General features: G+C 33.5%; 1 protein-coding gene across 1 annotated transcript in view; it reads right to left on the reverse strand.

Moving 5' to 3' along the window:
* Window positions 1-27,347, reverse strand: part of LOC126837502 (uncharacterized) — a 44,066-nt gene that overhangs the window by 14,853 nt on the left and 1,866 nt on the right. The window contains exon 2 of the mRNA XM_050571420.1: window positions 1,841-2,428. Within this exon, the coding sequence (XP_050427377.1) occupies window positions 1,841-2,428 (588 nt within the window). The remainder of the gene's footprint in view (window positions 1-1,840; window positions 2,429-27,347) is intronic.

Genomic DNA, 27,347 nt, shown 5'->3' on the forward strand with positions numbered 1-27,347 from the left:
ATATTTAAGTGTAATTATATTTAATTGTATAACATTAAGCTTGTTAAACAAACACAATATCAATAGGTTAGGAAATTTATTGTTTAAATGTATTTCAATAACTACTAGAAAATATTATCGCTAGTTAAATATCAGCGACGGCTTTTAGTTAAAAAAATATGCACAACGACGGTTGGTCTAATTATTGTGTTAGTTATTATCGCTGTAAACGCAGTAAAAGTAATAGTTATAATGTTATTGATGGCTATATTATTATTGTATAAGTACTATATATAAAAATTGTTGATATATTCATAGTGAAACTACCTGTGTACGACAGCTCGTTTTGGGTAGGTTATTTGTGTAATAATAAATTGTAGCGAATGACATTTTAAAGCCAGTAGTTTTTAATTAACCTGTCGTAATTGCAATAAAGCAACTATGTAATATAATTCGCTTGACACGCGCACACAACAAGAAACGGTAAGACGGGCTGTGTATGCTATTGACCAGTTTTAGTTAGAGAGTATTTTTTTAATGTTTATAATATACTAAGAAAACGATTTTCGCATGCATCGAGAGGGGTTTTGTGCGATTGTAGATTATTTTTTTTATTTCCAAAAATTTAGAAAGTAAAAAATTATCAATGAGACTATAGTGGATATGGTCTCCGCGGAAATCGGTCCTGTCTTCATCTTGTTTTGGCATGAAAACAAGTAAAAAATCATTATGGTACGTATAATTATTTAATATCGACACTCACGACAACCGTGATGGTCACTTTCGCTTAAAAATAGCAGTCAAGGGAGGGGGCTAAATTAGGATATTCCACCTCCTTGTCTTTAACTGATGTATTTTTTCCATTTTATAATAATAATAAACAATTTCATACTATTCCAGTTGAGAGAAAATATCGAACGCATCTTTTGAATTCTATACCTCCAGCTAGTCGCTAAAAAGTTTAAATTATTCACCCACGGAATGAAAAGGTTGACTTTGAGTAGGGATAGAAGATTCTTAGAGAACGTCTTTTAAAGGAAAAGCCAAGAAGAAATGACAGTAACATGAAGAAACAACAATAAAATAAAGAAACTCGTCTCAACGTTTTAAGCATGTCGTTAGAACGATGGAAAATTTTTAGGTAAAAACCGGTTAAGTAGAAAAAAAATGGATAGAGCCAAAGCATAATTGACCAAATGGTATCATTATTTTGCCCATTTTTGTTTTCCTTCAAATAATTGGAGACTGAGACACAATTTGCATCGAAAAAACTGATAAAGAAAAGGTAAACTGAAAAGCCTAACCGGTACCCGTGTGACTACACAGCAAAGCAATGCATAATGCAGAGAAGACTAGGAGAAAATTCGCAATTTTTTTGAAAGTCAAAAGAACGTGCCAATAAAATGTTGCCTCCTCACATTTCGGTAAGAAAATGAACTTATAAACTTTCGAATTGGCCAATAATTAATTGCAGTCACTGGCTATTACGGTTTACTTTAGTTCAACGCCAAATAGAAATAAATATTTTTCTTTTAAGGAAAGCATTAGATTAGGTTTTATGACCAGCTGATTTTCTGTCTCTTGTCAATTGTATCTTTTCCAGGTATCAGCTATTCAGGAATCATAGATTTCCCCTTATCACTATCCCATTCCCTTCTCTTTCCATCCTAACTAAACTTAAATTTAATATGTTATGAACAAAATGTCGATTTGGTTACTAAGGATTTTGCCTTGAAACGAAAACGCTCGTCTAGGTTTAGCTAAAAAATCCCACGATTTTTTTTTTTGCTTAGTGGAGAAGTTGTGAAGGGTGTTAATCTCATTTTACTACCAGGTAAATAGATACGATTGACACACTTACTGTGTACGATCATTGGATACCAATTGGAGTTGACGTCGTCTTTCCAGCTCTCTACCCTGCACTTGTATTCGCCCGTCAGCGAGGGCGTTGGTTTGGAGATCTTGAGCACTCGGTGGAGCAAGTTATCGCCCTTGGGTATGAACACAGGCAGGGGTTTGGAACTGACGTCGACGGCACGATTCCGCAGGGTATTGATGGTGTTGCCGTTGCCGTCCTTGACACCGGCTCCGGCTATCCACTGGTACACCAGCTCTTCGCGGAGACCCTGTCTTTGTACCGTGTAGTTGTTCTCCTCTTCGTCACTGACCGTTCGCCGGAAAAACCACTTGATCACAACGCCTTTTTGCTGTTGCAATTTTTCCATGTCCAAATCGTTTATTTTCATCCTCGCCGAGTCGTTCTGCTGGTTGGACCCATCGCCGTTTTCCCCGTACATCGTGTAGGTGCACACCAAGTATATGGTGTTCGCCTCGTATGTGTCGTCGGTAGCCCGGACCAACGGGGGCACGTCCACGCTGACCAACTGAATATTGGTGTCGTCGTCATAGAACAGTGTCGATGGCCGTACTGTCCCTGCTGCTACCTCTTCTGTACAAACAAAAAATTAAGATTAAAAAAAAAATATCTTCGCTATTAACCAACAAGAACGCATTGGAGTGAGGTCAGGGCATAGTGCCCTCCTCCGGTTCTCTAAGAATGCACATGAAGGAAAAAAAAAAGGGCATAGTGGTGAGCGATTGGGGCTGGAGAGGAACAGGTCTATACAGGAATTATTGTTTGTTGTTACTGACAAAAGCGTTGTAATCACAATAATATGCATAAAGTTATATTTTTTGTTTTTAAAATAGGAGAAATCGCTTAAACATACTAACGGTATATTTATAAGTAAATATATTAACCTTAACTACGTTATGATAATTACATTTTTTTTAACAGGCCATAATATTATTGTAGTAGTAAAAACTTGTCGAAAGAGGCTTATTTGGGCTATCTCATACACAAATTATGTACATTATTTTATCAATTTACATATCATTTACGATATGCGTTTTATTCGACGGCTTGCGAGTTATTAATTTTGTTATGGTTGAAATTAGTTACACACAGTTTTTTATCATTTAGATAAAATTAAGAAATTATAGCTACCTATTTAAAAGTGTAATAACTTTCATTGAAAATTGTATAACACCCTAAATCAGTGTATGTAAAATAAACACAAAATCGATGAACAAGTAAATGTATAAATTATTATCGCAGAACATTCTAGAACTTTATATATAAATGAAACGATTTTATTGTGTTGATTACATTGTATTTTTATAACTACCTAACAATATTACAGCTAGTTAAACATCAGCAACGGTAGACCAAATATTTTTAGTTATTATCGCTGTAAACGCAGTAAAAGTATGAATTACAATATTATTGATTGTATATTGTATAAAATCGTTTGAATATAATATTAATGATGTATTTATATTGCAACTGCTTATATACGACGACAGCTCGAAATTTACACAATAACAAACCATTCAGTTACACATCAAATGGTAGGTTAGATAGGTTGTTAGTGTAACACAAAAATTATAGTTAATAATATTTTAAAACTATTAAAATATTTGAATAATAATTATTAAATTACCCTGTCATATAGTTCATATAATACAGGTACCTGAGTACTTTGACTCCTTGGCACACATTATAAAACAAAAAAATAGTAGTAGAGAATACTCGGACTGAGTCAAACTCGGGTAACTCAAAAATTTTTAATTTCACTCAGAATTGGACCAGAATCAGATCCCAACAACCGGATTCGAAATAAGAACTGAATTGAAAATGCAACACCGGCACGACTCCGGACTAGGCAACCGAATCTAACATTATTAATTACTCGAATTAAGTCAGAAGATTGTAAGTCCCTGATCAACCTGGAAATTTACTAGGGCCAAAGTTTAATTTTCCTTATATTTTGGTTAAAAAAAAAGAAAAAATGCTAGACTACAGGTTTTTAAGTCACCTGAGTTAACACAACCGGGTATTCTTTACTACAATTTTTTGTTTAATGGTGTTTGTCAAGGAATCATAGTACACAGGTACCTGTATTATGAGAACTTTATGAAAAGTTAATTTGAATATTTTAAAATATTATTAACTATAATTTTTGTATTACACTAACAACCTATTTAATCTACCATTTGATGTCTAAGCGAATGAGTTATTATTGTGTAAATGTCGAGCTGCCATAGTACACAGGCAGTTGCAATATAAATACATCATTGATATTATATTCAAACGATTTTATACAATATACAATCAATAATATTATAACTCATACTTTTGCTGCGTTTACAGCGATAATAACTACAAATATTTGGTCTACCGTTGTTGTTAATATAATTTTAACTAAAAAACCGTTGCTGATGTTTAACTAACTGTAATATTGTTAGGTCGCTATACAAATACAATGTAATCAATACAGTAAAATCGTTTCATTTATATGTATAACGTTCTAGAATGTTCTGCGATAATAATTTATACATTTACTTATTCATCGATTGTGTGTTTATTTAACAACAGTTCTTTAGGGAGTTATACAATTTGCAATGATAATGATTACACTTTTCAGTAGGTAGTTATATTTTCTTAATTTTATCTAAATAATAAAAAACTGTACGCAACTAATTTCAACCATAACAAAATTAATAACTCGTCGTCGAATAAAAAGCACATCATAAATGATATGTAAATTAATAAAATAGTGTAGGTACATCTTTTGTGTATGAGATAGACCTAATAAGCCTCTATCGACAAGGCCTTTACTACTAAAATATTACTACAGGATGTTAAAAAAATGTGATTTAATTTAAACAATTTGTAAATTAAAGCCACTAGCGGTATGTCGATACATTTAATTGCAATCATATGGACCTCTTGTTGATTTAATGAAAGCTTTCGAAACCCAGTACATGACATTCAGAAGTGGTACAGTATTAAAATTGAATTGATAATTATAAATTTACTACCATATTATTCAACATCCTCGGAATATGTATTCCAAGCACCTTTGTTCAGGTTACCTTATTAGTATGGTCGATAATCACACACGACGATTCACCAACTGTAAGATAAAATCCATATTTTGCAATTAAATAGACTCATAGCTGTTGCTGTTAACGACCTGATTTATATAGACATGGTATTAATTAGTGAACACGGTGGTATAAAAGCCGAAGCTTTCTGTGACTTGTACGCTTATTTATGGACAAGTAACATAATATTATGTGTTTTTTTTTTCAATCACTAAATTGGAATGGAAATTATTTTATGATAATACGGAGTCCTTTTTAATCGACCCCTGTAACTAACAAACACAATATCAATATTACTTGACCCAGCATTTTTCAGTCTTATTTCGGTGCCTCGAAAACAGTACAACGGGTTGATGTAATAAAGCGAAAACCGTTTGGGTGGTAACAACATAAAGCGATGAGGGTAATTTTCGAAATTGCAAAAAAGCATAATATCTAAAAGTAAAGTAATAATGAAGAAACTATGATCATAGCCGATTGCATCGTCACATTCGATTTCGTCCTATCGTTTAAGTCTTTATACCTATGCACAGTGCACAGTCTACAATAATAACAATATAAAATATATTATTATTATATAACACCGTGACTGTAATATGTAAAATACGAAAAAGTAATTTATTTTTTTATTAAGAATACAAAATGTACAATCTGTACACAACATAATACAATGAGAGTAAATAAAATAATATAACGACTATACTAATAACAAGGTGGTGTAAAGGAAGGCGGTGTCCACTGACGTTGCTTCAGATTACAACTCAACAAATAATGGTAGTTAAATTAAATTAAATTTAGTTTTTTTTTTAATGTTATTTGGACATTAATAGATGTTGGCAATTCTTTATTAGGTGACTAGGGTGATTCTCAGGGATAGCAGCAGAGAAAAGATTGGAAGTCAGAAGGCTGATGTGGTTTTTTTTAATGATTTTATGGAATTTACAATCGTTCACTGGGACTGTCTTATCATTTAGGATTACAAATGGGTTTTTTTTTGGAACGCAGGTTAAAAGTAATTCGTGTTGGTTTGTGCTCATTGAGCTTAGAGAAGTAAGTCGAATCAAGAAAGCCTGGTTGTTTTCTTCGCTCTACGGAAAAAATTCAATCATGGGTCTGTTATCTCTTATCATTTATCTATTATTATTTATCTCTTATCTCTTATCTCCAACTGAAAGTAAAAATGAAACGCTAAAATGGCTACATGAAATTTCTTGTATCCAGCCCGATAACGTATCCATGTAGACACGAATAGACAACCCTGTCTGTGGTTTTGTAAACTATATCGTGAAATTTGTACGCTTGTAACATAACGTTATCGATTACAATTTTACACTGTTATATATTACAATGATAGATAATATATTATTATTATTATTATGTAGGTAGTTTTGTGTGGCTTATTATCGTTTCGCGATGGTTGCGCGTCACTCGGCGAACGCTTTGCCACAGCCGTCGCCGCTTCCGTCCGTGTACAGAAACGTTTTGCCTGTGTGCGCCTGTGTGCACATATTATTATAATGATAATAATAACGTTAAGTCTATATGTATATATATATATATATATATATATATATATTGTGTCATACAATGACGAAGACGTCGGTAAGTGCACAAAAACAGCAACATCTGCCGGCGAAGTGTTGCTTGCCGTTCCATTCGATTCGGTGCCTATCATCATCATCATCCGTTTTGGAAAATACAGCACCGATGGATACGTCTTATGGTGTTATACGGTACACAGTGTTTTATGTACTCGTACCTACATAATATATACATGTATATTATACATAGACAATACAGCTAACCTAACATACGGGGAATATGCTCGTCGATTCGTTAAGGAAAGCGTCACGGGCTTTGCCCGAACGGTGTTTGCCCAGCAATTTCAGAACCAAGAAATACTCCTTTCCTCTTCCGGCTACCTAATTGATTACCGAGTTGGTTTTTTATTGAATTTTTTTTTTTTTACTGCAAGTGCAAAATCAATAAACAGACATACCGGTACAGTACAATAAACTACCAGGCGATCCATCCGATATTTTCCTACACTCCTCGGTACATGTTTTACTATGTTTCTCGAGTATGGACCTCGTTACTTCAAACGGGAAATATATTATGCTATAACTACTTACAATCAATCTGTTGGTTGGCAATGATTTTGTAATAAAGATATTACACTTCTACTTAAAATACTGTGATGTGTCTCTGGTTTGATAAGCCAGACAAGTAAATTATATTATTAAAAAATTGTTTTTTTGGTGGAAAAATGATTTACCCTTTCAACTGTAAGACGTCCATCCTTATAATACTTCATAGCGGTATTCAACCAACACAATGTCAACAGACTATTTCAGTGCAACAAATTAATTCGTGCATTCCCAACAACCGACAAAGTCCAATTTTCCGCAGCCATTTTAACAATGGCAATCGAATTCATTTGAACAATATCTCATACTAATTGTATGTGTGTATATATGTTTATTTTACAACTGCTTGTTTCAGGAAAAGATACATTTTCAATTTTGTTCAGTTGTCTGTCGCTACACACGGGCAGTTTTTTAAAAAAGCTATTAAAATACTAAAAATAACATTGTTGATTGCTTCATAGCTGTTATACAATAACGGATAGCAGCCAATAATACAACTAGGCACCTAAAACTACCATTCTCGGTTTTATAGTTGAATTTATTTGTTGTGACAATAATTATAGTTGCCGCAGTAGAGATACTATCATGCTCATAATGTTATTATACTATAATATGTATAGTTTATAATTCAGTAGTTGTACAACACAACAACCGGATGGCTACCAAGAATATTATAATAATAATATCATCATTTTACAAAAACAATAACAGCTAAAAGCATTAGATCAACCGTTATGATGTCGACGACGCTATTATTTCATAATAATTATGAAAAGCTATTTGACAATTATTTTTCATACAAGAAAGTGCACCATCTGGTTTTATCTAATCTGTGCCCACAAGTTTCTAGCTGAAGTTTAAAATCGGATTACATCAGAGAAGACGCACCTAGGGCAAACAATGATTTTCGGATGGAGGCCGCCATTTTCTGCTCACATAAACGAAAAGATGGCTGCCGCCGTGTGATAAGGAAAATGCATATTATGATAAGGATAAGCTATGAAATTATTTTCTTTGTCAAATACAATATTATATTTTTACCTCCAGACATATATTATTTGTAATGACTTTTCCTTACCTCTAAGGTCACGCTATTAGCGGTTAATAGGTGTTATTTTATTCTGAAAAGCCCTCTTTGCTCGTTGCGCTATTCTATTTAGAGTATCGCCATCTTCCGTTATTTTACTTCCTGAGTAATTAAAAAGTGATGCACTTGTTCTGTGCGTGCGTTATCTACTATTTATCTAATAAAACGTTTAGGAAATGTTGGCCACTTCTTGTGGTCACTGTGATCAAAGAAGACGACCGTCACGTGGTTTACATGGGGGTGTAATAACGGGGTTCAATTTTGAGAGTGTCCGCCTCCGTTGATGGGAAACGATAAAATTTTGAGTTGTGACCGATGATACGGGGTTTTCCCCGGTCGAGGGACGGATAGGGTTTCGTTTTGGAGATTCGAGCACACAAACACACTTACCGCTTGCGTCCGGTGAAGGTTGTGGAACGTTGTGGGTTTCGGTTACCTGTATGGAAAATAAAAAGAAGAACAGCAATCTCGGCTTCGCCTTACACTATTAGCTACCACCCTCGGTTTACAATGTATTTATTATGCACACCCAGCGCGTGTCCACTCATCCGGTCTCCGTCCGTTTACGGTTGCACAGGGCACGGTAATAACACTATGTGTACGCCTATATTATACTACTCGTATATCCTTTTTACAGCTTCGGTTTTCGGAAACGCGCACCTCCCCCGCACCGGAAGTCTGCGCAGACCGGAAGGAAATTCACTCAGCGCGCGATCACGCAACACTCAATTATGTACATGATTTCAGCGACTAATTAAGTGCGATTAACCCGTCGTCGGTGCACTTGGGCACAACACAATCATATTCCCATCCAATACTGTTTTGGTGGTATCTCCGGCCCGACCAGGGTATATTATAGGCTGTATTATACTGGCCAAATTATAATAGTGCACACACTATTGCAACAATAACGTGAACTGATAAGCAACACTTGTTGATGGTGACAACATTACAGATGATTGCTAAATAGGTGGAAAATAATTGGATTTCGAACATTTTTTTTCTTCAGAATTGAGTGTATTCAATAACTTTGCTATTATATTCAAAAGCCCTGCCCTGGACCTTTATTCGGTGCACTTCTGATGATATGATGGAAGAGTAATATTCGAAAACTCCACACCTAACCAAATCGTATACGCTTCAACTTTTAAGTCATCATCACACATCAGGTCAGGTGTTGAGTTGTATGGCACTTGTTTGGGTTTTCCTCTGTAGCGCTTCTTTCTTTTGGAAGTTACCTTTTTCTACACATCCAAGTCTTAGAAACAGAATCGCTTCATTAAACATAACAAAAAAAAAATGACAGATACAAATCGGCGTTTCCGCTAATTTTGTTGGACAATAATTATTAGTTAAGTACACAAAACCTTCACTTCCGGTCTTCAGATGAATTCTCTAACCTTCCGGCCTAGCTCTTACTCAAAAGACTATTCTATCTCTTCTTAAAATTGTTTAAAATACTTGCCATTGAGCTGTCATTAAAACTATTAGTTTTGATGAAATACTTATTTACAAAACATCATAATAATGTATTTTATTTTACACGATTGTAAGTAAAATAATTGTCCAAAAGAGATTTGTTTAAAAACTATACCCCCAATGAAAGGTGGGGAAAAATTATATTCTCAATATTATTAAGTACCATTAAAGCGCTAAAAAGTAAATAATAAAATAAACAAATAAAAAAACCTTTTTTGAAAACACGCTTTTCTAAAAAAATAGTAAAAAAATGAGCTAAATTGTATCACATTTTTTGTTAATTGGAAATTACTTCAAAAACAACCGAAAATTAACTACAATTTTAAATAATGTTAAACATCTTTAATTTTTTTACTAAAAAGAAGAGCGTGGGCTCTATTCAACAAAGTCCAAATTGATTGAGTTAAGTATTATGAAATGTATGTGGTCACACACTATAATTGGACCAAATTTAAATTACATAAAAACCTACAATATAACACATTATCTGATAAATTTATTAGGGACATACTTAATGCAACCTAACCTAAACCGATTTCTTAATGTAGCAGCTTCATAGATCATAAATTGTACATGAAATGTATTTAAGTGGCCAAATTGAAAAAATCTACCTCTTCTCTTTAAAAATCGAGAAAAACGCACAAAAAATGTACATATTTTCCAATATCGAATTATGGCGCTCCATAACCGTTTAAAAAACAGTAGAAATTAGTTGCAAACTCGTATGTAATACTCTTTAAATACACTTTATTTTTACTTCGCTTTTCTAGGTCAAGTTTTAGGAATAAAAATTTGAAAATTAGACCATATTATCTAGGAGGGGGGGGGGGGCAATAAAATTTAGAATTCCAAAACGGCTAACTGAATAAAATATTATAACAAACGTTACAGCTCGGCCGGCGTCGAACTGGTAAAGGATCCTAATGTTATTGGAAGAAAATGAGCGCATGTACGCTTTTCGTTTGCATCAAAAACAAGACAACATGCACTCGCACACAACATTAATGATGTGTATTATTATTATTATTATTATGTTAAGTGGATGCATCATCGTTATCGTTGGCGGCCCAACGCGTCGTCGTTTAAATTTAGCAACCGTCGTGGCAATCTCCGCCAAACCGCAAAGTCTATCCGGCCAAAGTTGCACTTTTATTAAAAAAACACAGACAAAAAAAAAAAAAAAAAATACTAAACAAACAAAACTCGTGTAATCGTTTTCATTGAGTACTGTTTTACACGGTGATTGCCGCAAACCGACATCAAAAGCTTATTCGGTCGATTGGACGGACATGCGGCCGTACAAATTAGTTTTGTGTAATATGTGGTTCGTCTACTCATTGAACTACCCCCCCCCCCTCTCTCTTTGCTTAGAAAAATATACTCGAACAGTTTTGAAATGGTTGAATTTTTTTTTCTTTGCCAAATAGCCAAAAATAGCGAATACTAAATTACACAGAATTGGGTAAATATCGAACGAGCCGATCAAATGTAATTAATTGTATTTATTAGCGCACATAATAGATAGATTTTCATTTGTCCAATTACTTAATTTATAGCAATAATGTAGTCAAAATTTTGGATTTATTGTTTATAGTTCAAATATTGTTGTTCAAATATTCTACTCCAGTACTTTTCAACAACAATAAAAAGTAAATTTTTATTTGTTTCCAATTAAAAACGTCTTTTAAGGTAATATATATATTTTTTGAATACGAATCATTTTTTCTTAACTATATAATTTAAACCAGGGGAAAAACCACAATTAAATAATTTTTACACGGATTTCCAAGAGTGGTTCACCCTTTGATTTACATTGGTCTATTATTAAAACACAAATGCAACGGAAATAGTAAATTTAATACCTAAATAATTATGTTAAACAAATGATATTGATAATTTTTCAACGATAATAACTAATAAATTTGAATTTATCTACAACCAAATAATAATAAACCACTTAATATATTAAACGTAACTTGATACATATTGATTATGTGTTGGGAATTATTAAAACAACATCCGACTCGGCTTTGAGATAATTTATGTCGATTAACACAGAATAAAACACAGAGCTTATTAAAATATGCAAACAAGCTCGTGGTTATGGCAAAATATAACCAAGACGTTCTTTGAATAAGAATTCATTTTACCTGACACCATTTAGGATGTTTAACAAAGATCATTGTGCACCTTTGTATATATAATTTATAAGAATTGAACGCGATGAATACACTCATTAATTTAATAACGGTAGGATTTAATTTTGCAGGAGCAGATTCTAAAATTGAATAAGATTCTTGTGGAGAATAATATGTGAGCGCACAAATTAAATCCACAACAATGGTATTTGTTACATGTTTTTTTATTTTGATACTCGCAATTTCAAAAAGGAAAATTAATCCTTGCACGACGAAACCAGCTTTGAATTATTGTAAATATTGCATTGTTGTGTGTATTAATTTCGTCGGCGATTGTGTACTTTAACAGTATTAAATGTCCATTATTATCATACCTGCGGTAGGTATCGTATTATTATTTTCACACATTTCACTTATTATATTTAAATTATTGTTATAAAACGGTCGCCATTACCACGTGGGTCTAATAATATAACAATTTTTTCCGTCATTACATTATGTTCTGTCGTGCACCAGTGGAGAATTTTAATTATTATCAATTAGCTTTATTGCTTTTGCAACTGACAATGCTAAAAATAACGGTATCTTCTCATAAATTGGCAAACCAAATTTCTAATTAAAAAAAATACCTGGTTAATTACCTACTCTCCCCATCCATCTCTCCCTCCATCCCTCTTTTCTTTTAGTTTGTATCGTTCGGAGGTTAAACATAAATATTATTGGCTGTTCGATTTTTCTAAACAAAACGAACTTTGAATAAAAAAATGAATAATAGATTAACTTTAAAGTCGAATAACAGTTTGCTGTTAACACATTTTAATATATTGCCAAAGATCATTTCAAATTTACATGTTGTAATCAATAAATAAAAAATAAGACATTTTTTTAAATGTTTAACGAACAAATTTGTGAAAAATGATTGAATAATAATAAATGACAATGGGTGATAACTTTCACGCACAAAAACCACAGCTGCCTGTTACAAATAACTACATTGGTAGTGTACAACAATAACAGTAATGTCAACAACGCTAATAGGCTGGTCACCCAATCAAGTCGCATGCAATTAACGAACTGGATGTTTATTAACCGAAATGGTGAGAACCAAAAGGGTAAAAAATAAACACAATTTTTCATAAACCGTGTTTTCTATCGTAAAGCCGTTCCCGATGATATAAAATGTCTGTCTATCTTTGTTGGTTTTATCCAATATGATATGAACATCTCACAGTAGAAACACTTTCCTAATGTCTCTCTTATAAAATGTAATAAATAAAAGTCACGTCCCTTCTTACTCTCGTCATTACCATTCAAGGTAATACCGTTATCGGCAAACACTGTTTTTTCTTTTGCTAAGACCCAGAGCTAAGAAGGTATTGTTTTTACATTGATATGTTTATATTTATTTATTTCTATTTTTTTGTGTCTGGACGATATCTTGTTAACCGTCCAACTGCTTTGTTCAAAAACCTTCCTTTCGGATAGAATTCAATTTAAAAGTTAGGTTGTAGCTGAGCAATGCATGCCAATAAAAATAATACTGCCCACTACCCTTCCGCTGCTCCTAATCTTTAAACTTAAATGACTTTAAGAGTATAATATATTCAATTACTGGTTATTGACCGGTCAACATTTTCAGTAAAACAGCATTAAATTCTTACAGACAGTCGATTAACCCTAAGATTACAATTTCAAGCACACTGTTTGTCATTACAAAGCTTTTGTCGATATTTATACTTGTACCGTCCCCAAATTCACATCATACCGTTTATTTGAGTATTAAAAAAAAAGGTTGTTACAATATTTTCTATGTGGACCTGTGACCTCCACCGGAGCGGTGCGTCTCCATTATATTTTTTACAAGAAATTTCGTGTCATCATTTTCTCGTTAAAACATTTCACTTTCAGTTGGAGATAAGAAAAAAATATGATAAGATATTAGTGGTAAATGGTAAGAGATATGAGATATTATGTGATGAGAGAATAGATATAAGAGAAAGAGATAAGTGATAAGAGAAGGGGATAAGTGTGAATAGATAACATATAAGTGATAAGGCAAAGACACAAGAGATGAGTGATAAGATATAAGTGATAAAAATTCAGAGATAAGAGATAAACGATATGAGGTAAGTGATAAGAGGAATAAGACAAGAAATAGGTGATAAAGTTTCAGAGAAAAGCGATAAGAGATAACATATCCACGATTTAATGTTTTTCGGTGGAGCGGGGAAAATAATTAGGTATTTTTTTTTTTTTTGGTAATTTATTTTTTAACAATGTTATTTCCGGCTGTCTTGTCCGTAAAACTCGATTCCGTTTGACTTTCAAAACGTTTTTCGAGCGTTGTATTGAACGTGGAAAAAAAAAGTTTGCAACGTTTTTTTTTACAAACAAACGGCAGGTGAAAAACGACGGTAAAAATTCTCAATGTAATAAATAATTTTTCTTTTAGTTAGACCACTTAGATCACGTCATATCGTTGGTCGGTGCGCTTTGACGGATTTGAAGAGCGCTAAAAAACGTCTGAACCATATTTTTGACGTGCGTCCAAAACGCCTTTTAATTCGACACAGTTATATAACGCCAACCGTTTTAACCACCCTACCTTACCCCATTGCCAGCTCGGGTTTACCCCGTGAGTTGTCCACAATCAACGGTATTGCATTATGTTAACGACGTGCCGGTTTATACATAATTTAATACCGTTGTTATTTTCTCCGTCGAGATGTGCCGGCGTCACTTGAAATTACGTTCTTTTGACGCCTTTCGACGTGGGTCGGATTTCGGACAGGCTTTCCTAGCACCGCGTTATATTTCTATATGTATAATAAATATACATTCGATACCGTCAAAGGTCGAAACGCGCCAGTAAGAGCCGTCGTTCTCGGGCTATTCGTCCACACTCTCTGCCGTTTTGCAGGTATGCTTTGTTCGCGCTGTACACTACGCTAAGCCTTCGGGGAACGCCTTTGCTCCTCCGCCGACAACCCTGGAAATCCAGGATCAAAAGCAACTGCCGGGAACGGCGTGTAAACAGCACAATTTAAAAAGCCAGTACAGGCGGGTCGGGTAGGTCACAGGAATTAATTATAACCGAAAGTAATAAAGTCACTTTTAAATAAACGCTTCGACGCAAATCTGAGTAAATAGTAGACCTAAATCGGTACAGACCAACCCAAGCACAGTATAAACCGGCACAGTAAGAAAGTATTATACGGAAGTGAGTAGGAGTAGTAAGTAAGCAAGCAGGAAGTGTTCACAGATAACTATATTCGGATGCACAGAGTGAGCCGAGGCGCATTTAAGACTTTGAAAAATCTAATAAAGCTGACATTGTGGGATTTACATGGCCGTTACTTGTACCCGAATGGGTGACCACCAAGTCTTCAAAAATCATAAATGAGTCTTCGTGCAAATATTTCGAGTATAATAGAGTGGATAATGAAAGCTAATAACAAAAATAAAAATAATGTTTAAAATTTTCCAAACCGTTTCTAAGATAAATTGTAAAATTGTAAAAGCTATAGTGTGCTTAAATTTGCCAAAGAATTCGACCGGGTGACTATAATATCCTTATTGAGGTTCTCTGAAGAGCTGGATTCGGGGAGGCTATGTTATCCTGGTTTAAACCGTACTTATCTGGTAGAGTCCAATTGGTTAAAGTCTTTGGATGCGAATCTGTTTTTGTCAGTGTTCCCTCAAGTGTTCCTCGAGGAAGGTACTTAAGCCCGCTACTGTTTTCTTTATTGGTTAATGGACTAAAGTCGGTTATCTCAAACTGTAACTTCCTTATATTTAAACACGATTTAAAGCTTTTCGGCAAAATAGTTTCGGTATAACTGATTGTGCAAACCTCCAGAAGTGGTTAGATGTACTTGTCTCGTGGTTTAACTCTATAGGGTTGAATTTCAATGTAGGGTAATGCCAATCTACATATTTAACTAAGAGCAGATTTACTATTAACTACACGTCCTTTATTAACGTTTCAAGTATTGATGTAGTAACTAGTAAGAATGACTTAGGTATTATTTTTAATCCTGAACTTGACTTTCATTCCCACATTGAAGCAATTTGCAGACCTACATTTACCGAATGCTCTAGAAAGAATCTGGTATTATATCGGTAAAATAATTTAAAATCAAACCACAGTTGATGTAAGTAATGTAGAACAGACTGTAAATCTATTTTCGAATCATTTAACACTGTTAGCAATTAAAACTCGAACGGCCGTCGGCTAAATTCATTAAAATATATTATGTACGCAGTCAGCAGCACGTACCACTTTGCCCGAACTACGGTTGAATAATATTATTGCTGTATACGGTATTCCCAGAACCGAAGGTTTAACAAGTACATTTTGTTTACCAAATAATTTGTTTCCAGTACATTTATAATGTATACGTTCAACTCCACAACCTAACCAGAGAAGTATATTGGAAATGACAGTTATGTTTTCGCCCCTAGGGATTTTTCCCGGACTCCAAAGCTCAGGAGAATCGGTGTTGAGGGATGGAAATCTTAAGAAAATATGCATCCAAATAACGGAACGTATTCCGTGGCCCGCGGTGTTCTCAGAAGTCAGAATGAGCTGTTGAAATGACCTAATTTTTCAGGGTAGTCACTAGGGTAACCACGGTAAAAGATCAATGGATCCAAATTTAGGTCTTTATCGCCAATACAATTTTGTCGGTATTTCTTTCCTGGTGTAGGTTGAAGTGGTGTAACTGCACAAAAACCCACACAAACTAACCTATTTAATTGATCGTTGAATTATGTTGTAAAAATGATTCCAAGAGAAGTCATATATTGAGTGTGAGTATAAAAACGATGATGGAAAAACCGAGTGGAGGTGTTTGTTCCAAGTATGATGGTAACGAAGTAAAAAAGGTAATTATAAATGGCTAATAGATAGACAATGCCGATAGTGCGTGAAATCAGAAATTTACAGAAGACAGCAAATTTTTACTATGGTCCAAATAGGAGGGTGGATATGACTTGAACGGAAAAAGGCAGAGGGTAAAACACCACAAACACCACTCTGCTCATCTTCAGTTAGAAATTGTTTGTAAGTATATTATTCGTGTAAGTCTAATTGTAAGTATTCTATAGAATTTTCCGGTAACCTTTGGAAATCTCTGATGATTTTAATGAAGTAATCTAAACATTTCTCTGATAATTTTTAAACATTTTCAGTAATCTGGATTCTGGCGTAGACGGTTTCTAATACAGTTTTACTTCTGAAAGATGTTATGATTTCACCAGGAGGATATGACTCGGACAGAAAACTTCAGATTTGGTAAATCACCAAATTTACAAACCAATCTCTGGTAATCTTTGGTAAGCAATCAGCAATTTTCAGAACTCTTTGTTAATCTTCAAGAATGTCTGGTAATTTTCAAAATTCTCTGGTAAACTTTTTTTGGTAAACTAGATTCCGATGCGCAGTAAATTGCTATTTCCGTGATTTATCGTTTTCATCGGGTCAATAACTTTGAACCGTTCAAGATTTGAGATTCTAACAAAAACCACGGTGGTTGTTCAAGTAAGTAGGTACCTATCGGGTGTTCCAACACGATGTAGCTGTTCGGGCAGTTGTCTACACGGTAAACGGCGACGATAATTATTGTTATTACCGTGTTCAGTACTTGGCTGTGGCACGTACCTATGCCGACTTGGTAGAGCACCTGCCCTCGACGGCTCGCGCTGCTCATCCTATTGCCTTGTATATTCTATACCCTGTGCCCCGGAAGCGCGACGACCCGGTCCGCTGGCCCGGCGGTCGCCGTCACATGTCGCACACATCTCGCCGGGTCTTAAGACCATTGTAATGTATATATATATTTATTTTTTAAAATATTGTATATACTTATGCGTTGTACACGGTTCTGCAACGAAGGGCATCGCCGCGGCGTCGGTCGACTCCACCGTTCCGGTCGTCGGTGGCGCGCGTTCCGCCCCGGCTGCTCGTCATCAAACCGCGAAAATAATAACAACGACTAGTATATAATGATAATAACAATACAATTTATACATATATTGTTGTATTACAATATTATTATACCACCGGTAAGTGCACTTGGTAACGACGGCCAAAACAATATGCGCGTGTGTGCTCTGCTTGTCACGCACATGAGCATATGGTTTCGCCTTGTGCCGGTATTTTCTTGTAATGAAAAACACAAAAAAATTTTAAGGATAATATTATTCTTATTACGTTATCTTCTCCCTTCGTCTTCCGGCCACGGCACACTCCTTCCGGTCAGTTCAAAATGGTACAGACCCGAAAGGTTCAACTGCTCAAACATAATGGGGGGGGATCCCATCAAAGGTCTATATGAAGTGATATTAACATTACGAAAAATTTAAAAAAATATATAATACAATTTACACGTTTTACTATAAAACGCTTTTAACTTTATTTAGAATTGTTCAGCATAAACAATGAACAATGCTCGTTAGATGTTATAAATGTTGGTTACAGCAGCTGTTATTGTTACAGATTGGTATATTATTTTGTTATATTATCTTCTTTTTTTTTTTTTTAATATTTCAACATTATACGCTATTACGTCTCTACAAACATAACGATGTGTTCGAAGGCTTAATTAGGTTGGAAGGCATGGCGGCGATCACCCATCCGGGAACGAGCTTTATCATTGTTATACAGTGGATGAATTCACGTTATAATTTATGTATCCCTCACTCTTGAATTACCTGTATAAATTAAATACCGTTAAAAAAAATCCATACATCATCGTGACGTCCTAACAATGGCAATCGCCTATATTATTATATTGCTGAGATGGATATTGGCTATCCGAAGTTGATGCAGGTCGTTTAAATTACAGTTTTCTAAATGAATTATGTGATATTATATTTTCAAAGTGTAACCATAAACTCTACCAGTATAATAATATTATTGGTGACTAGTATTATAATATTGTGTGATATAACACCGCAAACAATCGTTTGCCTCACAGCTAAGTAATTTTTTAAATCAGCTACTCTAAAAACATTCGAGTCAAATTAAACCAAGTTAAAAAACAGGATTTTTAGCTTAAAATATAAAAGGTAATAGTAAGGTTAAGTTAAATTTACTTTTCCGACAACTGTGGGTCACAAAGTGGTGCCAATTACAATGGAAGATAACAATAGGTTCGAAGACTATTTATCATACAAATTTAAAAACTATTTCAACTATTATAATAAATTATAGAGTGCCGTTATTTTAAGTTGGAAAATATGTACATTTTTTTGGATGTTTTTATCGATTTTGCCGAATAATGTGCCTTTTAGGTAGAGTTGTGCGTCATTCGAATAATGTATTATCTTCTAGATCATCTAGATAACAATTATTATTCAAGTAAAAGTTTCAAAAATAATTATTTGAATAAGAATATTTTCACAATTCTACTTTCACGTACGGATTCTGATCTATAGATTTGCTACAAGATGAAATCGGTTGAGCGGTTTAAAAAAGACACCTCTTTGATTTCTTTGTGTAGAACCTTTATAGATCAGAAATTGTACCTGAAAGATAAATTATTGGACCAAAAAATTAAAAAAAATTCATCCCTTTTCTTTCAAAATCGAAAAAAAAAATTCAACAAATTTTTCAACTTAAAATTATGGCGCTCTCTAAAAAGTTGGAAAAGTATTAGAATTAGTTCCAAACTTGTATGAAATACTTTTTAAGTATAGCACTATCGTTAAACAAACTAAACAAATATCATAAGCCCTTTCCCCTAGAAAATATAGAAAATAATAGAAATAGACACTTTTTCTTTATTTCACTTTTTCAAACAAAGTATTAGGGATTGGGATTTGAAAATTAGACAGAAGTCAGATCTAAAACCGAACCATAACATATATAATTTTCTCAGATATCTATATTCAATGTTCTTTTTTTTTATTTTGACATGAGTATGTCTAATGAAAATTTGTCCTTCGCCGTTTAGTGTCACAGTGCTGACACATCATTATCATGATTAGAGATAATATATATGGACTATGGAAGGTCATCTTGAAAATAAAGTCAAGAGTATCAACACTTCATGCAGATATTAGGACATATCCATGTGTTGATGTGTCTGCGTGAAGTGTGGATATTCTTAATTGAGTAAATTCGGTTTTTTTTTGTTAAGGAAATCCCCCCCCCCCAAAAAAAAAGAGGTAAATTACACTTAGTGACCGTAGTCGATTTCCAGGCTGCTATGCGTGAGTGAATCAACAGGTGATGAAAATATTTTCATTTTATTGTTAATATCACAATAAACACGGGTAACTCTAAGCCCGCTGTTCACCCCGATACTAAACATTAATTTTTAAGCACACACTAATTGTCATCGGGTACGATTACAGTGCACATACATAATGTAGAACATACAAATGTCTATAAAAGCACTTTTATTTGTATGTTTTGTATCTGTAAACCACTCTGACCGGATACTTTCTTACTGCGCATGCGGTTTGGCCTGTACTCGTTATTATTATTACTATTATTATTTTTTTTTTTTCATTATTTTATGGAAAACTGGATCGTTTAAGTAAGTGTACGGTAAGTATTATTATTATTATTATTATTATCATTATAGTGTGCTGCCCGCATTGTGAACCGCGCTGTAACCGTCCTGTCCGACTGCTGTGCCCGGTCTCGGTCCGATGCCGTCCCCTTCAATTTCGGTTATTTATCGCACACGGACCATATGCTTTTGTGTGTGCACACTGCATAGCCGTACTGTTTTTACCCGGCACAGGTCGTGTCCACATCTTTTATGAACCCGACCAATATCGCTATGTGTACACACACACACACACACGCGGTGAGTAAACGTTTGCATAGGCAAGTTTCCACAGGTCGAGCACTATTAATAGTTCCCCACAATGTCGCAGTGTTGGGCATTGTCTCGATTGAAAACTTATATTAAGATAATTTTTTTTTGGAAAAAATAAAAATCTTCATCTTAAGCGAGCAGTGTGTTTTCAAGGAGTTTCGTATTGGCAACAGTAATTAAGAATAAAAAAAGGTTTTAATAAAATATTTAGACAATGTCATCAATTAATCAAATAGTCATTTGTTTAACGTGCTTTGCCCCCTTTTGGGCAACATTAGCCACGTTGACTTATGTATTGTAGCCTTAAACCCGAATTTCATCCCCTCTCCTAGAGGGGTAGCGATATTTGTTATATTCTAAATTTTTATGAGTAGTTTTAGGACTTTTAGGCTGCTGAAATTCGGACTCCTAGAGCTCGGTTCATCTGAATAAACGTTTTTTTGTTCCATTCAGCAAGACAAAAATGATCTATGACGCCGGTCTAGACAAATGTTAAATGATAATATTAATATTTCAACAAGTTTTTTCAAAGAAATTAAAAAAAATAAACTATTTGCGATGACTTTATTTTTTTAAATTTGTTATTTGTTATAGTCGGAGCAGCATTTAACGGCACTCAAAGTTCAATTTGGACAACACAAACGGCCTCTATGTCGAATAGAATTAAATGGGGCGCGTTTTCAGTTGGCGGCATAAGTGTGCGTTGTGTTCTTACTTCTATCAGTGGGAGCAAAATGTAACAAGTAACGAGAAAAGTTTTACTCGTGCGTAGTGGCAAGTACACAATGCGGCCATCTTTCGAGGAGGAGAAAAAAATATATACTTTATACTTTTGCGTTCCTATATTATATTTTGTTCACCATTTTAATGACAGCGCGCCACATTGTTGGCAAACGTCGCGCCAAGCAAGCCGAGAATTTCGTAACGAGAAAACAGTTATTACTTGTTTATTGTTACATTGTGCGGATTTTCTCTGAACTGCCATCAAGTTGGAAACTTGGAAAAACACATAAAATAAACTGCACCAGTTTTTTGAGAGTAACGCGTCTGTACCAATATATATATATATATATTTTGTCTGTGGCAACCGAACATAACAATATTATGGAAAACATTTGTCTGCTGTTACCTACAGATTATCAGCTCGGCAAATGGCGGAAGAAACATCCTCTAAAATATTAACGGATACCGTTGCCGTGGCTACACATGATCAACGTTGAAGAAAAACAAAAACATATTTTCAAATACATTTATTTTTTTCTACCACAAAAAAAATCGATCGACGTTGTTAGACAATGTGTTTGTTTCGTTCAATTCGATAAGAGGTACAAAATAGAAACGGAACTTACTGAAATGGAAATGTTGTAATGTAAGTGTGAAACTACATCTAACCGACACATCAATAGTTTTTATATTTTATCAACAATATCATCTTCGTCGACTTAATAATCAAAAAACCCAATCGTGGTCACAGGCAGAGTTGGGCATTTTTTTTTTTTTTTGCATTTTCATACTAAAATATTATAAAGAATTAAAAAATATATCAACTATTTTCGGTATAAAACAAACAGAGTTGTGAAAATTCTTATTCGAATAACTATTTAACAATTTATTAGAGTAATTTTTTTACAATTTCTTCGAATAAAAAAATTATTCGAATTATTAATTTGAAAGTTATTTTAATGAAAATTTATTACATTAATTTGTTTACAATTCAAAAGAATAAAACACTTTCCTGTTTATGTAAATTTAGTATATATTATATAATATATAAAAAATAGTGTTGGGATACTGAAAACCTTAAAACCTAAAATAAGTGCTTTTTAAAATACCTACATTTATATTTTCCTGATAGACTTGTAGAAATAAAAAAAAAATGTAGTACCAATTTCAAGTTTTAAGGTTTTCTTAAGAATTCAAGAATTCCAAACATCCCCCCCCCCACATGTCTGCCCATGCTTGAAACTATTTACAGAATATGTTTGGAATTATTCGAATAAAAATGTATTTAAAAAATTATTTTTGTAATGTTTTTAATAAAGTTATTTGAAAATTTTTTACTTGAATTACATGTTATCTAGATGATTATAAATTATGATGCACAGCTCTGAAAAGAAAATAACTTCATGGAATTTTTGTTGTAGTCGAGCGCTTGAAATGTTTAAATTAGTTAAATAGGTAAACATATATATATTTTTTTTTTAATAACACTATCGCTTTTGTTGGTAAACAACAAAATATTGTTATAATGTACAGCTGCAGTACATGATGTATACAAAACGATCATAATTTGTCATTAGTCTGAATGGCTGTGAAAGGGTGTAAAAATAAAAAAAATGACACAGCCAAAACGCACCCTATGTTTTCGTGGGACGATCAAAATGTGTTGGTGTAGTATTAGTTTTTTTTTTGACAAAATGACACAGCTGCTACTATGACTTTCCAGCCTTTCGGCAAAACGCTACATAAATATGTAGGATAATATTTTTTTTATATATATGTAAACAAACTATATTATTTAAAAAAATAAACGTATATTATATTCGCAAAACGTTTTTTTTGGCCTAAAAAAATTAGCAATTTCAGTGTTGTTTTTTTTTTTAAGTAGTTGGTAAACTATATGAAAAATAATAATATTGAAACGCGATTGGACTCGCCGTCACTCGACACTAAATATAATCATTATTTTGGCAACGATCATTTAACGTTTTGTGATGATCATTCGGACGGATGTATTAGTAGCAGCAGCACGTCGTAACATGTATAGCTGGTCTCGGCTGATGGTACAATAATTATTGCGCCATAACAGGACACTGCATATTATAAATATGTGATAATTATTACGATAAAAAAAAAAAAAAACAATTTCTTAAAACTTTTTCCGTGGAGTTATGACCGAGATTGTTCGCAGTAGGTGATGGTTCCTGTAAAAAAAAAAAACGACAGCATCTGGCCGTTTTTACTGCACCACAGTGGACCGTGATGAACGATCCTATAAATAGATACCGACGGCAGAGCGTCCAGAAAAAAAAAATTGGATAGACAAAAAAATATGTATATATACATATAGGATGACCCACGCCGTCGTCTGTGGCGAATGCGACACACAAATTTCACTACGGCTCCTCAGAGTAACAGATGGAGAGCTCCTTTGGGGTGGTCGTCTCAGCTGTCTATCCACTTGATCTTGTCAGGATCAAGTGATCGCCGACAATATAGGTCATCACGTCCCAACTGGATGTGTGAACACAGGCGGCTTTGCGAATCGCGTTTTAATCGAAATCGTTTCATTCGCATAGACATTTCGCCGAATGTATATAATTAGCCGGGAAAAATGTTTGAATATGTTCGCCAAATAATTATTGTCGACGACGACAAACGCTGTACATAAGTTCTTACACACGACCGAGAAGTAATTTTCAGAATATTCTTATGGGTTTCGAGAACGTGTGCATTTGACGGGCATTATAATTGGCACTATATTATAATGTTTTCACAGTGGCGGGCACAGTAGCGTTAAAAAATAATGTTATTTAAACGAGGAAAATGTTCGTTTACACAGAGATCAATTGAAACGTTTATTCCACAAAGAGAATGTGAGTAAAAAAAATAAAAAAATATTGGGAAAACGCAAAAAATTGTTTTCTGCTAAACACAAACGTTCCGATTAAATATTATGCTGAACATAAAAACACATTTTCTCTTTGCATTAAAAACATTTTTTTTTTCTTCAAATTTTTAGACATATACAACCGGCAGACTTGCTGTTTTTCCTAAATAAAATATGAACAAGGTGGTGGAACAGAAATTAAATGTGTTTCAACCGATCGAAAACGGTTTATTTCCTTGCTGCTATTACTGAAAATGTTATGTAACAGTATGTTAGGTTAGCTTAGGTGAGGTTACATATAGTATGGTTGTATTGTTTTATTTGTTTTACATTTATATTATATACAAATATTATTTTATTTATGTTAAAGTAATAAATTCTATCTAATTCAGTATAATATACATAGTATGTACAGTATATATTTTGAGTATAGATAAAGTTATCCTAACCTAACCTTATCCTAATAAGTACAATATTTTGGGAATATACTATTTTAAGCGCCATAAAACACAATCGACAAATTCAAAAATAAATGTAAAATTGGGAAACTTATGAAATAAACTAATTTAAATTTAATTTCAAGTTTGGGTTAATGTGTTAACAAAAAAAAAAAGGTAAAATGTCGAGGAGGGGGAGGTAACAACATATTATTATTATTTTTTTTTTAACAATCTGTTAAATTAAAACAATAGGGAAATTTGATATAATTTGTACATTTTCATTGTACACGTTATATTGTAGTTATTGTTAAGTTAACTGTTAATAATTTTTTAGTTTTTTTTTTTCCCTTAATTTCTAATTTATTATTATTATAATTAAACATTGGACAATATGTGAAACTTGCATATTATCTTTCCTTAAATGATAAATTTTTTATAGCTTAACAGCATTAAATTCATATTTGTGCGTTTTCAAAGGTGTTAAAATAATAGTAGTCGACCACTAAACTTTGACCCAGCAATTTGAGTAAAACAAACGGTTCTCTTTTAACGTCTCGGTAATAATATTATGTATTATATAGTATATACACATTTCAAAAGTATTAATCAACCGTTCGCCATGTCATACGACGTGAAAGATGTCTGTGTAATAATAACTCGCTGTAAACGTGTCGACGACAATATGGAAGCTACGAATTTAAACTTTTCAGACAACTCTACATATTTGTATGATATTAATGTGAAGATGATTATTTCAAAATACAATTTCCACCATCAACGGGATAACAGTAGTTTGTTCACGCTCTTAACACATGCTGTTATTGTCAAGAGTGAGCTAGTCAGAGTTCTGACTACATTACCGTTTTCCCTCCCCCCCCCCTAAATTAATTTATGACTGATACATTTTCATTTTCCTCGGAGTGTCACAGTGTACAGCTTATTAAAAAATATCGAATGTCTTATTGAATTCCGACATTAAGTTTTAAAAGACTAACAACAATAAACGCGTCTAGGACTGTTCGCCTAAGTACATTTACACCTACTAATAAGTGTAACTTACAAATGCTGTTTTGTTTATTTTAGACACTGGCAATACAAGGTGTCGAGTCATGCAGCTGTGCCCAGCTGTTTATGCACCGTTGATATTAAATATTTTACATAACAATGTATGAAAGCGAAAACGAAATGAGGAAAACGCAACAGGTGATGCGACAGCATAGTACGGAAAACAATATTAGGACCAGAGACCTCGCAGGAGGGTTTTTTTTTTTTCATTTGGAGAAGAAGAAAAAAAGTGACAAGTCGACCGAAAAGTAGTTGGAGGAGGGGTGGAAAAGGGTACACTTTCTTTTATACAACACCAAAGTATGAGACATATTTAAAAGATACATTTACTAAGCAACAAAATAGGTCATAATTTTCCAAGTTAAAACTTGAATTATATTTTGCAGTTGCCACATCTTTTTATAATAATGTTAAATGAGTCTTCTTGTAAAGTCAAGATAGCTGGAATACTGAATCTTAATAAACAAAAAATAATTTATATTGTCCAAACCATTTTTAAGATGAATGGCAAAACGTGTAAAAAATGTTGTCCAAACAAAATAACTTTCATAGAAAAAGTTGTTAGTTTGTTTTTTTCAAAGTAATCTAAAATCCCAAAAACCCATTAGTTTTCATAACTTGAGACAATTTAAAATTTAAACGAATCAAGATCGTTTCAAATATTTTTTTAGACATTTTTACAGAGAGCAAAAATCTCTAAAAAAAACTAAATGAGTAAAAGTGTTTAAGATTTTTAACCATTGCAGTTATATAATGGTTGACTGTTAACAAAGTGGTTCGGACAATATTTCTGTGAGCGTTTTCGATATGAAACATTCGGACCGATTTTTAAAGTAGTGAGTCCAAATCGGTCCAACAAGGAGCATACTATTTTAAAAGTACTTGATTTGAAGATTAAATTTCTCATAATATTATGTGAACATTTTTTGGTCGATTTAACAACAAATTGTGCACGCGTGCGTGGGCTGTGTGCTATATTAAAGTATACATTCATGCCTATAATAATATTTCCAATTGGAGTCATTCGACTGGAATTCCTCAATATCATATGATCGATTTGTATACACATACACAGACGGGCACTGCTTTAAAACTAACTGACGTTTAGTTCCTTTTTATACACTGTCTCCATGTCAGACTAAATTTATATCTCCCCCCTGGCTGCCTCGGTGTAAATCTTGCCCTCGTGGCCGGACCAAAAAAGGTTGGTTTATTTAAATAATTGTTTGTTGTATTCGATTGGGCAAAATGTATTTAAAATGTAAATATTGCGTCGGCGATGGAAAAACAACAAAAATGAGTCAACATAATTTATAGTTTAGTGTAAGTATACAAATAAGTAAGTCAAATGCTTATGGACAACCGTAGCCGTATGGCGGGACTAACGTCAAGCACAATAAATATTTTAGTAACTTCAACTTAGCCTGAACGTGTAATTAAATTTAACTGCCGACAGGAATCAATGGCTCTTAAAAGTATACTGAGTGTTATTCTATCCAAAAAAAAAAAAAAAATATTGACCCAAACACACACGAAGTTGTGAAACCGTGAAAAACGGGCCTACCTCTTTGGGGAGGAAAAAATACATTTTTGTTCAATATATTATTTTACAATATTA

This window comes from Adelges cooleyi, unplaced genomic scaffold (assembly GCF_023614345.1).
Source record: "Adelges cooleyi isolate 19-005CV unplaced genomic scaffold, UGA_ACOO_1.1 ACOO_flye_CR_arks_rails_tigmint_CR_PRNA_25, whole genome shotgun sequence".
Taxonomy (NCBI): Eukaryota; Metazoa; Arthropoda; class Insecta; order Hemiptera; family Adelgidae; genus Adelges; species Adelges cooleyi.